The 13986-nt window shown below is 45.3% G+C and overlaps 1 protein-coding gene across 5 annotated transcripts in view; it reads right to left on the bottom strand.

Moving 5' to 3' along the window:
• The window catches only part of IL31RA (interleukin 31 receptor A), a 1058288-nt gene that overhangs the window by 87515 nt on the left and 956787 nt on the right, over positions 1-13986 (bottom strand). Inside the window, exon 14 of one of the 5 annotated variants that reach the window (XM_085631336.1) lies at positions 10536-11858. The exons of the other annotated variants lie outside the window; for them this stretch is intronic. Coding sequence (XP_085487462.1) covers positions 11485-11858 — 374 coding nt within the window. The 3' untranslated portion in view covers positions 10536-11484. Of the gene's footprint in view, positions 1-10535; positions 11859-13986 lie in introns of those variants that run through there. 5 annotated transcript variants of the gene reach the window in all.

The following is a 13986-nucleotide window of genomic DNA, read 5'->3' as shown; positions in this document are numbered from 1 at the left end:
ATGATGCTCGACCTGCAGGTTCTTGATCTCATCGAGGGTCCCCTGCATCCCGGAAAGTCTGGCCACGACCTGGTCGATGCCTCTGGTGTCACGCCGGTATGAGTCCAGGATGTTGCGTATGTGGGCCATACCGGGGTCCTGAGCTGGCTGGTCAGGTCCGCGCCTCCGCCTGCCTCCACTCCCACCACCCCTGCCCACACGAGCCTGGCCTGCCATTGTGGGCACATCGGGTCTACGGGACCCCTGAGGGATGGCATCGGCAGGGTTGTCTGCCTCCTCCTGGGTGCCCGCAGAACGTTGTCCCTCGTGGTCAGACTGGCTGTGTTGTTCAGTGCGAGCAGGGATCCTGGGTGTGTCCTGGGATGTGGCGGGAATGGGGGTGGGGGTTGGCACAGATGTACCTGACGCAGGTGCTGCAGGTGCTTGTACACTAAGGGGCCAGGTTGGTCGGGGTCATCCAAGGAGTGGTGAGAGTCGTCGCTGCCAGTGGGATCGTCGTCACGCGGTGCCTGGGACTGTGAATCTTCCCCCCCAGTGTTGGGGGGAGATCATCGATGTCGCCCTGTGTGTGAGAGAGAGACAATGTTAATGCTGTTTCATGCCACATACATGTTTCATACATATTCAAGTTGACACAGTTCCCCCAGGTAGTTGGATGTCCCTGGCATTCCTCTCAGTGTCCACTTGGGGATGGGTATGTTGCGGGGGACAGATTGGGATGTTATCCTGAGTGTGTGGCCTGTAGATAGTTGGCTCTGATCAGGCGCGCAACACCCATTGGGCTAACCGGGCTTCTGCCCCCCCGTCATGTGTGTCAGCCCGGCTGAGACAGCCTCGCGGGATGGGTCCGTCTAATTGCATCCGGACCCGAGCACTTCACAGGTGTATGGTAGACCATTTACTCGTAAATTCGGCTTTTGTTGTGTTTTCACCCATTCTTACAGCCACTCTGCCTAGGGCTGGTTGATTTAGCCCCCCCCAATCTTTTACTGCCCCCCCCCCCCGGAAGTTGGCTGTAGTTGCCCGCCTGGCTCTGATGCTTACTTGGCTCCGGATTGGTCTTGTTGTGTCACATGTCCATTGTGGGAGTGGGTGTATCCGTTGCCTGCCCCGGGGGTGTGTGCTTGGGGGGGGTGACCTGGCGTGCCGTGGTGTGTTGTGTGACTCGTCATTGGGTCTCCCAGGTGATGTGTGTGTCCCCTCATGGTGTATGCTGGCATGACAGTGTGAATGGGTTCCTGTGCTGGATGCCTGTGATTGTGGATTTGGTGTTTGAGTGTACAGTGGTCCCAGGAGGGCCTTGTGCTGCATACAGCAGGGCCCAGTGTCAGCGACCTTGTTAGTAGTTTGCCAGTCCCTGTGCATTGTGCATGGGTATGTCCCTATGCCATATGGGCTGGGACATTGGTGTCTGCGTCTCATTTTCACGATGTGTTGTGTGGGGCCCACCCTCCCAACCTCCCGGACATCCTATCTTGTGTTTGTGGTTGTTGTGGCCTTGGACATGGCCCTGCCTTGATTTGTGAAGGGTGAATGGTGACATTCGTGGCATGGGCATGGTTATTGAGTGTGGTTGTGTGCGGTGAGTGCTTGGGGGTGGGTGCGTGCATTTGTTGTGGTTGGCAGGCGCGCAACACCCATTGGACTCACAGGGCTTCAGCCCCACCCCCGTCGTGTGTGGCAGCTCGGGATGAGACAGCTTCCCGGTGCACTCACAGCCGCACCCGAACACTTCACAGGTCTTTCACAGGCCATTTGCGTGTTAATGAGGCCTCGCTGTTGTTTCACCCTTTTGACAGCCCCTGCAGCTCCACTCTGCCTATGGCTTACAAGATTCATCCCCCCACGGAAATTTTTCTTAGCCTCCCCCGAAATTTTGCTCTAGATGCGCCTCTGGTGGTTGGGGTGTGGATGCCATTCCCCCAAGTTACATGAGTTGTTTGTGTACTCACCAGGCTCTGCGACTCCGTCCACTCCGTGTAGTCCCACCGGCGTTAGCATGGCCATCACCTTCTCCTCCCAGGGATGGTACTGTACGCGTCTGCGGGCGGCCCACCTCCAATGATGTTGGTCTGGGCATGTTCTTCATTCATCTTCCTCTTGACCGCCCTGCGCAGATCGTACCACCTGGCTTGGCATTCATGCCTGGTCCTTCGAACGGGCGCAACAGCATTCACCTTGTCGACGATCCTCTACCACATGGCAGATTTTTCGGATATGCTGGTCTGTCTGACCATTGTTCCAAACAGCTGTGGCTCGACTCTGATGACTTCGTCGACGAGGAGCTCCAGCTCCGCAGTAGTGAACTTTGGATTCTTGTCTGTAGGCATGGTGTGGGGTGTGGGGTGTGGGGTGTGGGCGGTTGTGGGTGTGTGGGTGTGAATGTGTGTGTGTGTGTGACCGTGAAGAGGGGGATGTTTGTGGGGGAGGTTGTGTGAAGGTGTGTGAGTGGCGGGGTTGCAAAGGTATGAGTTCTGTGGGGTGGTTTGTGTGTGAGCTCTGTCCGCAGTAGGTCTATTGCAAGGGCTCATGGTTTGTGTGTGTGGGCCATTTTTATTGGTCCATTTTTGGGTGTGGCTGTGTTTGGATTTTGGTGGGTGTGTTATAAGAGGTGGTTGTGTTTGGGGCCTCTGTTGGCCAGTTTGGATGTGGCAGGTCAGTCATTGAGTTGTATTTTTTCGTGTGAACGTGTTTTGTGTGTTTGTGCGAGTCGCTTTGGACCTCCTTGTGCTGTTTTCCACTGTCCTAGTTCTGTATGTGTATTTTTCGCGTAGGTAGGAGCCGTACATTCGCGATGGTGTGTGAGGGTGCTGGGGTTCGGTGTTGGTGTGCGGCAAGTAAATGCGGTGGGGGGGCTGGGGGTACAGTGCGGACAGGGTGGTGTACGGTGCAGACGTATGGGGGGGCTGTGCGGCTCGTACACGGGCATGGGTTTACCCGTGTACTTGTGTGCTTCAGCGTTGGCTCCGTACGGGCCTTTTTCCGTGCGATTGGGTTTTCGGACGGGCGGTCGGGATCGTACTTGCGCGCTCGGACTTGTGTTTTACGATTTGTAAGTTGAACTGTCCGGATCACTTTCGTACACTTTTCCAGACGATATTCGGACGTGGTCACTTTCCGACGCACGCTCGTAGACTTTTCCCAACACTATTCGTAGTTATTTTTCACGACCCAATCGTACTTGCCAGTTTGTACGGTACTTGTGCGACTCGTACGTAAAAAAATACGGATGCGAGTCGTACGGTAATTTTTTTTACCGGATCGGAATCACCACCTATGTTTCTAATGTCCCCCAATATGGTTGTACTGTGGATTAGTTCCTATTCCTGTTCTAGGTCTCTCAGTTTGGCTTTGCGTTGGGTGAGTTGTTGCCTCATATCTTTCAGTATGCCTGCGTTGGTGCTTATACACACTCCACGTAGGGTGGCTTTAATAGGCTAGGATCGTCTACTGAGGGTTTGTTTAGTAAGAAGTAGTCCTCAATAGCTTGTCTGATGGAAGTATTGTATAAGGGATCCAGCAATGCCTTTGCATTGAATCTCCATATATATGGTGGTGGTACATAATCGGGAGTCTCAATGAATGTGTAAGCGTGTCAAGTTTGCCATTGATTGCTTGTAGACTTCTTTGTATTGCTTGCAAGGCGGCATCCATATTCGATTGACGTGGTTTGTCCACGTCTAGTTCAGTGTCCGAATGTGCCACTGCTGGTTTTGGCGTGTGGCGGGTGTCAAAGGAGAGTTTTAATTGCTGCCTGTCAGGTTTGCCCATGTCCCTGGTACTCCTTCGTTATTGGGTGTCGTTGAGATGCACTTGGGGTGTGCAGTTCTTGTGAAATGCTTGATTTTATATCATAGACTTATTTTGGCAGTATTACAGCGCATTAGAAATACTGTCCATTGGTCTGTGGGACTGTTGAAATGACTACTTTACCCAGGACACCAGCCCTCTGCGAGGTCAGTTTGAGGCGATATTTGCTGGTTTACAGGTATGTAGCGTGTATGGCGTGCACTCTGCCTCCTGGCCACAGGTTACAAGATTGTGGGTACAATTTGGTGTCAAGTGGAGCAGTTCTTGTGCACGATACTCTCCAGATCACATTTCCCACATACAAGGTTGTGTTTTGTACATTCCAGTACAGCCATCAGAATAGATCAATTCAGCGTTTGCAGTCTACACCACAGACTGCCTGTATTCCTGGTAAGCAGCGCACTCTATTTCGCTGCCGCTCACAGTCGATGGACGCCCTGATTGATAATTGCTAAGTGCGGAGCACGATGGGTCTCGGTGACCGACCGCACGCGTATCTTCTTTCACGCAGGGAATGTGGAGACACAACTTAGTGCATATGAGCGGGGACAGGCAATGGGGGCACACTTTTTTCACCTGGCGTGTGTGATGATCGTAGCTATTCCTCGCCGTGCCCAATAAATTGTGGTTCAATGACATGCAAATAAATGTTGTGGTCTGCGCCTCTGGTGATAATTTTTACCTCGCACAGCTATTGTACCCCGTCATTGATTTGCCGTATGCAGCCACCCTCGCGGCTCCCGCTCCGGCGTATCGCGCTGGTCACAGGACAGCAGTCTGTGCCTCAGAGTCCCTGATGATGTTTGATCTTGCACCAACTCAGTTACTAAACTGCAGGCTGTTGCCCTCGATCAATCGGGTCTTTATCCCTTTGCACCGCAGGTCACCGGTTGCATTTACGGGTGATTCCCCACTATGGTCCATTTTTTCTCGGATTGCACTCTGCTGGCTTCTGACCGTGCAGTTATATGCCCACGCCTTCCCCTGTAGCTCGCGCTCTGATCAAGCCGCTAGTGTCCCTGTACTCACTCGTTTTTCCCCCACGGGCCTGTGGTGATTCCCAGCCGATCTTTGGTGGCTTCGTCAGTGCGCCACTACTGGAACCACAGCTTGGTTTTGTTTAGTCCTTCGCCACAGCGTATGCCGCCGCCATTTTATTTCCGGCCTGCTGCGCCAGGAGGATCACCTTCAGAGTTGAATTTCTGCATGCCGGAGGTGAATTGTTTGCATCCGACGCCTGAATTTTATCGTGCAGTAGTTCCGATTCGGTATTCTATGCACATTTGTTGTCAGGAGCAAAATAATGTCCTCGACCGGCGGAGCGGCACTAGCGTGCAGCCATTCCGCAGTGCGCTCTCTAGCCCCCCCCTCAGCACCCGAAACATAGTGACCAGATGCTTCCCCACCTGCGCCGCCAAGTTCTCCTAAGCCTGCTCCTCATTATGCTGAAATGAGATATACAATAGTTTTAATGTATCTGTGTGAATAGAACTAACTGATCATGAACTTTGATCACAAAACATTTTCCAACTTTTCATATTTCACCTGCTTCAAGGCCCTCAAACTTTGGTTCAACATCCTCGTTATCTCATAAACGTAGGCAACATTTTCAGAAACTATTTGGTCACAGTTTTGTAATTACCCATGATAGCTCCTATATCATGTATTATCTTGTCTCTTATTCATTTTTAATTCTCTCCAGGAACTGTTTAACATCTCTGAATGGTTGGGCTTTGTTGTTTAGAATTGTGAAGATATGTCACCAAAAATGATATAAGCCTAAAACACCTTTGTACAGTGTGTTTATAAGGTCAAAATATCTGCATTATTTTCATTCACAAAAAGTAAAATATGAATCAATGTGTGTCAACAAATACTGCAATGCTGTACCAATATTTGTGTGAACTGAAATCCTTTTTCCTTTGTTTGTACATTTCACAATGGTAACACTTACTTCAAGTAACTAAAGTATATTTCAAATGTAAAAAATATTATATGGATTCAGTACTGAAGTAGCTTGTCAATGTATCACACACTATGTATATACCTGTGCTGTAGAAGAAATTAAGAAATATGTTTTTGTGGATTGACAAATGACTTCTACAGCATAAGTAAATACATATGGCTTGATTAATTTCTAATTGTAGAGAGTAAAAGCATTTTCACATGTGACACCTAAATATCACAGGTAATTTCATGTTTGTTTTACTGTTGTGAAAATGTATAAAATATGCGGCCTTTCACTTTAGGCAAAATTTGGTACAACATCACGGTAAATATTACACTGATTCATATGAAGTTTTTACATCAAAGATTCACACTGAATTCACACTATGTATCAGATTACACTTTGATGCATTTCTACATTTTCCTAATGAGTCATGATTTGGACCTGAAGTTTGAGTTTTCCAGATGGGATACTCCAACATATATGTGATGAACATTCCATCTGCAAAAGTTCATTGAAGTATCCCATTATCTCCATCATTTATTTATCATTTGGACATAAGAAAGGGCATTGAAAAATGTTTTTGGGTATGTGTTACTCTGTCACCAATGTGTACACATTCCTGAGTTTTTCCAAAAATTGTATGCCTTTCACAAAATAAAATAAAATAAAAAACAGACTGGGCTTACATGCACTTTTGTGAAGGAGTAAGACATCATGCAAATCTGTCACTTTTAACATGGATAAAATTGTATTTTGTAATCAAAATACATTTGAGATATGTTTTGAATCTAAAATGTAGCTGTTAGAAATGGGGGTCTCTAGTTGGCAATGGCTTGCACCTTTGTCCAAATAGGGACCCTTGCTTCTAGTCAGGGAAAGGGGGGATACACTCCTAAAATACCCCTGCTCACCCCCTTGGTAGCTTGGCACGAGCAGACAGGCTTATCTCAGAGGCAGCGTGTAAAGCATTTGTGAACACATACAGTAGTACAGTAAAAACACTACAAATGGACACCACACCAGTTTAGAAAAATAAGTAATCTTTACTAGACATAACACAAGACCAAACAACAAAAACTCCACAATACAGTAATAAAAATATGACTTTTAGATGGTAGAAATAGCTTAGTTCAATGTAGATGGTAAATGCGACACTTTACTCTCAAGGGGGCATATCAACAAGGCCAACAACGGTCGAAAAGCGGCGATTGAATTACCTCACTATTAGCAAGGACACGCTAATAGGCATCAGCGCTTGTTTCCTAGTGTCAGCCGCCGTTTCACTAACGCCTCGCATCACATCTCTAATGAGATGCAAAGAAGGCATTCCCTCTGAAAACAACAGAGAAAAAATTGATAACCGCACATCGCGGTATCAACAAGCCGGACCCTGACACCTATAGCGACATAAGAATCAGCGCTAACCGCGGTTAACGCCGTCAGCTAACGTCTGCTAAATATCAGACTTAGCTATGTGTATAAAGGGAGGTGGATTGTCTGCCTACGACCACCATGGCGTATCAACAATGGATTCCCTATCGCAGTAGTGTTATCGCTGGATTTCCAGCGATAAGCCCGCATTTCGCCGCTATCGCTGCATTATCTATCGCCTTGGAGATAAGCGTTGATAATAACGTGATATCTCTGCGATGAAATGCAACGATAGCCGGCAATATTCAAAACCGCGATAATCGCGCTTTGCGATGATTATCGCAGATCCTTGTTGATATGCCCCAAAGTACCTTGGATGCATCACACAAAACAAGCAAAAGGGTCGCAGGGAAGGTGATGTGTTGGTTCCTTGCTTTGGGGGAGGTGATGCGTCGGTTCCTTACCGGAAAGGAGGTGATTAGTCAGTTTCTTACTGCATTCCGGTTACGATGTGACAAGATGGCGCCTCGATGCGATGCGACGATTAGGTGTGAACGCGACAAAATGGCGTCTTTGATGCGATGCGACAACTTGGATGCGATGCGTGCACGCCTGACAGCAGTGCGGCGAAATCGATGAACTTTGGAGCCATGACAGACCCTGTGACACGCTTCCCCGGTGATGTGACGGCAACCTCTGCGGAGGCGGCACACTTCTCTGGTGATGCGACACGCTTCCTCTGCGATGCGACGGCGAACAGCTGCGGCGGCGACACGCTTCTTCGGCGATGAGACTGCAACTGCTGAGGTGGCGACATGATTTTTCCTCGTTGCGTCGCGCTTCCAGCTCCCAGAGACACACATCCTCCAGAGGGCCCTAAATAACAGCAAGCACCTCACTGCAGGTAGAATTCCAAGCAAGGAAATTCAGGGGGAGCTGGTGGTGAGGTCTTCATGTCCCTGAAACTTCAGAACAGGAGGCAAGCTCAGCTTTAAGCCCTTGGAGATCTTCCTCAAGATAGTAAAAGTACACACAAAAGTTCCTTTTCTCCTTTCCTTGGCAATAAGTAACCACTGCAGGCCAAACCTAAACAACACAGGGACAGTCTCCTCCTTCAGCTTCCTTGGTTTCTCTCCTTGGCAAGGGTTCATCTTGATTCCCAGAAGTGATCTAAAGTTCTGGGGTCTGGGCCCCAATATTTATACTGCAAAATCCTTTGTCCTCTGAAGGCAGAGAGTGTCTGTGCCCAGCCAAAACCAGTTCTGAATTCTCTGGTGCAGCTTCCTGGCAGGAGATAGAGACAGCATTGTTGAAAGCAGACCTGACCCAGGTAGCTGAAAGGAAATCTCCTCCCCCTACTCTATATTCTATGAAGGCTCACGCAAGTGAAGGAAATCTCCTCCCCCTACTCTCTATTCAATGCAGGCCCTATTCAGCCCAGCCCTGACCCTTCAGACTGCTGGAGCCAAGGCTCTCTCCAGCCCCCTGTCACTCACAAACCAGACATGGAATACACAAACCTAGCAGAGGCATACTGGATGGTTAGGCAAGAAAATACCTACTTTCTAAAAGTGGTATTTTTAAACACAGAATGTAACAATCACCCACACTAAAAGAAGCATTTTAACATTCTGAGTTCAGGCATACTAAACTCGTTTTTCTACCTTGTTCCCTGGGTCAGTTAGGATTATAAGATATTATAATCAAACTGCCCATTCGGGCTTATGGGAACAGATAGCGGTGCAATAGTGAAAAATGAAATTGGCTGTAATTCACTATCAGGACATGCCACACACATCAAGCCATGTCCTACCTTTCACATACAGAGCACCCTGCCCGTGGGTCTACCTTAGGGGGTGAGTAACATGTAGAAAAGGGCAGGTTTAGGGACTGGCAAGTGGGTGCACTTGCCAAGTCGACATGGCAGTCCCAGACTGCACACAGGCTCTGCAATGGCAGGCCTGAGCCACATTTTACAAGCTGCTTCTGTGGGTGGCACAACCAGTGCTACAAGCCCACCAGCAGCATTTGATTTACAGGTCCTAGGCCCACATGGTGCACTGTACTAGGGTCTGACACGTAAATCAAATAGCCAATCATGGAGTCACTAATCCATTACAACAATTTACAATAGGGAGCACTTGCACTTTGGCACTGAATAGCAGTGGCAAAGTGCCCAAGGCATCTAGACCAGCAAAAATATAGCAAAAACACAGGAGGCAACAGCAAAAAATGGAAGGGAGACCCGCGTCAATGGTGCCAGGTCTAAGAGTAGCTATTTAATCTGATATTAGTAAACATTTTGGCTCACTTGCTTACTCTTGATTATGTATCAAGCCAACTTACCAATGTGACGTTTGGAACATCCACTGCATCATAAGTGCATTTCATGTTATGTCACCTGTAATAGGACTAACCTTACATCATTCACAATAGTGAAGGAGCATCACACCTGACACAATAAAGACTAGAGGCCTGTTTGGTAAGACTGTCCCTCATAACTGCAAACAACTGGATGTATATTTGTTGTTTAGGCAGGCAAGTGTCTGCTGAAACCAGTCCTATGGTAGTGAACAAAAATCAGATAGTATAATATTCCACAAATTAATATAAAAAACACATCATCATACACCCTGTGCAAAACCTATATCTTCAAGAAGTCTTCTTGTGCGTTGGACATGAGTCAACATTAATGTTGATGGCAAAATGAGTTGCTGTTACAAAAATTAGTTATTTAACATGTTATACTCAAACTAGATCTTACCTCCTTGATGCTGCTGTTGGTCTCTCAACTGCCCGTCAGGCTCCAGATAGGGTATCACAAGTATGCAGGCCATTGGGGTGGTCAAGGTGTGGCACTTGAGCTTCCCACTTTGGGAGGACTTGCCGAACTGGACTACTGATGACTTCTTAGTCCAGTGTTGTAGGTCCTCCCAACTTTTCCGACAATGAATGCTGCGCAGCTTGTAGACTCCCAGGGCCCGCGCCTTCTTGGTGATGAGCTTTCAAATGGTTTATTTTTTCATTTCACCATTGTAGAAAGAACTTCTTATAGCACACCACTTAAAGTTGGTTGTGACATTCTCCCAGATACTACAACAGTTTGTTTGAATGAACCTGTGGCCAGAAAATTCAGTACTGCCAGGATTTATGACTTTTGGTGTTACTGTTGTGCAATTCCTTTTATCAGGCAAAAGATCTGGCCCCAGCTGATGACATAATTAAATAATATTTTGCCTATTTAATCTGATTGTTTTTATTGTATCCCCTTATTTCATGGTGGCAAGGTGTAGAACTGGAAATGTAAAAATGGCCCTGAGTATTTGTGTTATTGATGGTTTGTTATGTTTAAGAAACATTTGACAGACCAATCTTTTTCAAATTTAATAAAGTACTAGATGATGAGTTTTTGGTATTTGTATTTTGTTATCATGATAGAAAATTGTGAGAAACCTTACTTACTTGCAATTCATTTATAAATAAACAATCATTTAATTGTTTACATTTTGAATTATTTGATTGAAGGGAAAAAAAAATATAAGAACCACAACACCAGTCTTTGGCTTTGTTAGTTGTGCATCAAACAAAAGCAAGTAAACAGGATGAAAGCCAAAAAGCAAACAAAAAATGAAAATGTCCGTCATTGAGAATGAAACTATTATTGAAGAACCAAAATTGTTTGAAGGCTAATGTCCCAAATAAAACTGGCATCAGAAAGGTATTTGTATCAAAAAAATACTCCACAGAGTGAATGGTAGTCACAAACTGGAAAACATTAGGTTCTGTGTCTCTTGGTCGGGGTTGTCATGCCATCCTCTCCTATTGGTCCAGATGAACGTGTGCTCCTGCGGGGGGCTGGTGGATCCATAGTTGCAGAGATGGTGCAGGTGTTGCCTCTTGTGGCAGGGCCTCCTTTTCTGTGGCTAAGACAGATGCAGTTGGCCTAGTTGTTGATGGAACATAGAAAGAGGAAGATGGTGCTGGAAAACCCCTGCACATGTAGGTGTAAATGTCATGCCCTGGCTTTTTTTCCCCCAACACGCGCACCTTTTTTGGCTTTGATCTGCTCAGCGCTAAGACACCCTCTGGTAATGCGCGCTATATAAAACTATTTAATTCATTCATGCAGCACCCCCAGTCAGGGAGACTAAATTGGAATTCAGCTTCTCTATCTGTACATTTTTCTCCCTCTGCAACTGCTTCATTAACCGGTGCTCTGAAAGGACCTGACCCTTCATGTCTTGGGACTGATCGAGGGATCCCAAGACTTGGTTGATGGTGGCCTGGGTGACAGTGAAGCCAGTGGCCTCACCATGCTGGCCCACAGATTCGCCCCAGGGCCCATATCCCAACTACCCTGTACCCTTGACCCAGTGTACTCCATCCCACTGGTTCCTGGCTGAAATGGAGGTGGTGGTGGTGGTGCTGCCCCAACAGCAACTAGGACTGGGGGGGGGGGGGCGGCACAAGATCGGTTTGATGTTGGTTTTGTCATAGGAAGTGGAGGTATCTGTAAGCAGAGGTGTGGTAATAGCTGGGGTGGGAAGAGTAGGTGTGGGCCGAGTGAGACCCACTGGAGCCGTCTGCACAGGCAGACCAGATGGACCAGCTAGCTCCTTTTCATCCGGAATTTCAAGAGTGGAGTCCTCCCTGGAGGTTTGATCCTGGGCTGGAGTCGAGATTTCCTCAGTGATGAATGTTTGGCCACGTGCTCTGGCTGTTGGACCTATTAAAAATGTCACAAAATGAATACATTGAAAAAGTGTGGATTGCATATCCAATGAGTTTCAAGCAAAAAATGTAGCAACCTAAAAGGGAAAATGAATTCAATATCATGATTATACCTTACAGTGTTATTGTAATTATTTACATAGTTTAAATTTCCAACCAAACTACTTTAAATAAACAGGTAAGAAGATGTCCTGAAAAACAAAAATGAATAACTATACATGAAATGTACCAAACATTCAACACAACACAGTAGAGAAGAGAAAAGTGAAATTAACCATTCCAAGTCCTAGCAGGACACAAAACAGACATTTACACAACTTTGCACAATGTTTAGCATTTGTCATCATATAAACAATCCAGAGTACTTTTTTTCACATATAGTACTTATATTCAGCATACAAATTACACACCTTAAAATGTTTAGGTCAATACATTTTGATTAGTGAAACTGATGACATCAATTAAATTACATGACAAGAAAAGGACAACATAAAATTTCAACACAAACAATTTTCAAAAGAGAGCATTAAATAGAGATTGATCAAAACATAACACTTTACCATATGTGAAAATATGATAGAAATAGGAAAATGAGCAAAACGAAATCACAATATAATTTTCTCAAAACAGAAACAAGGGATCATGTTAGTTGTAGTTATTTCTATGAAACATTCACAACACTTGCAAAATTGCAACTTTAACATACCTAGTGAAAACCTGACGTAAACAGACAACAGACATTTACCATATGAAACACACATATGTTATTTGTTATTTGGTGTACAAATACTTACAAGCACTTTCACATCATCTGAAATGTAATAGATATTGAAACTTGGAAACTTGTTATCTTAAATACAACACAATGCGTTCAAACAAACAAGCCACACAAGATGTTACTCATCATCAAAATTCCTTTATTTCAGTTCATTGAACCATAAAAGTGCACAGTACAGATATCAAAATGCATAAAGCAAAATAAACAGATTGGGATAAAAATCAGAACAATTTTGTTGAATAACATTGATTCAAAACATATTGCATCTTTATCACTAAAGTGTGTACCTGCAAAGACAAGGACCAAAACAACAAAAACCTCAGAAGAAAGTCATAGGAATGTACATAAAAAGGGGTTATGTTATCCGGGGAAAAAGTGCCTTGAGTTAGAATATGGTAACTGGTAAAGTGCACAGAACAATTCATATCAATATGGGTAAAAACTAAAGAAAAGGTTAAAAAAGGTAGCAGCAGATCTTATAAAAAGGGCAATAATCACAGCTAGAGGGCAATATTTCCTTGGAGTTTTGCATACCACTTGTTATGAAGTTTAAATCAGTGCAGATAATGTCAAGGCTTCTCTGATTTTCAATAATCTATAAATATGATGCTTATTAAGGATACACATCCATAAGACATATAATAAAGTATAGCAGGTGGCTCATCTGGCAGTAAAAACAAAATGCACATTCCAGCGTGTAAAATTGCTCAAATATTTCAGTTATTAAATAAATCAGCAGTACAAAAAATGTCTTTCTTGTTATGTTCAATTCATTTTCTTATCAGTCCCGTGTCCTTTATTTAAGATTATGACATAATGAGGAGAAACACAACCCACAAATACATAATACTGCCCCCTGAGACTCCGGCAGGGGCAGAGTTGTTTCTCCTAGTCACTTTTGAATAAGCCAAGCAGCCTATATGAATTTAGAATATGAGCCACGATAACTTCACTGGTGTCACACTTAAGGATCCTAAGAGCTATTTCTTGTGTCCCAAGGCATAATAGTTGGCACAGTGGGCCGATCCATTTTTTTTCCTGGTGCCAGGTAAGCAGCTCAAAAGAATAAAAAGTGTGAAATTGATTCAGGAGCATTGCTACATACTGGGAAATATTTGATAGGTCTTTTTGAGTTTTCCCATTTATAGGTAAACTGTGCTAACCTGAATTTCAGGTAAAGCTGCCTTGGGAGAGAGCCTTGTATGGCCTCAAGTGAAGCTTCATATGATGGCATTATCTTGTGATCAAGAAACTTGTCTGTCAGACCTGCAAATTGTGATCTTTTCACCTCAGAGGTAATCCCTACACCGGTCCTTTATCAGTTGTTATGAGTACCGGGAAGCCT

This window comes from Triturus cristatus, chromosome 2_1 (assembly GCF_964204655.1).
Source record: "Triturus cristatus chromosome 2_1, aTriCri1.1, whole genome shotgun sequence".
NCBI classification, from domain to species: domain Eukaryota; kingdom Metazoa; phylum Chordata; class Amphibia; order Caudata; family Salamandridae; genus Triturus; species Triturus cristatus.
This window is presented reverse-complemented; position numbering and strand designations above follow the sequence as displayed.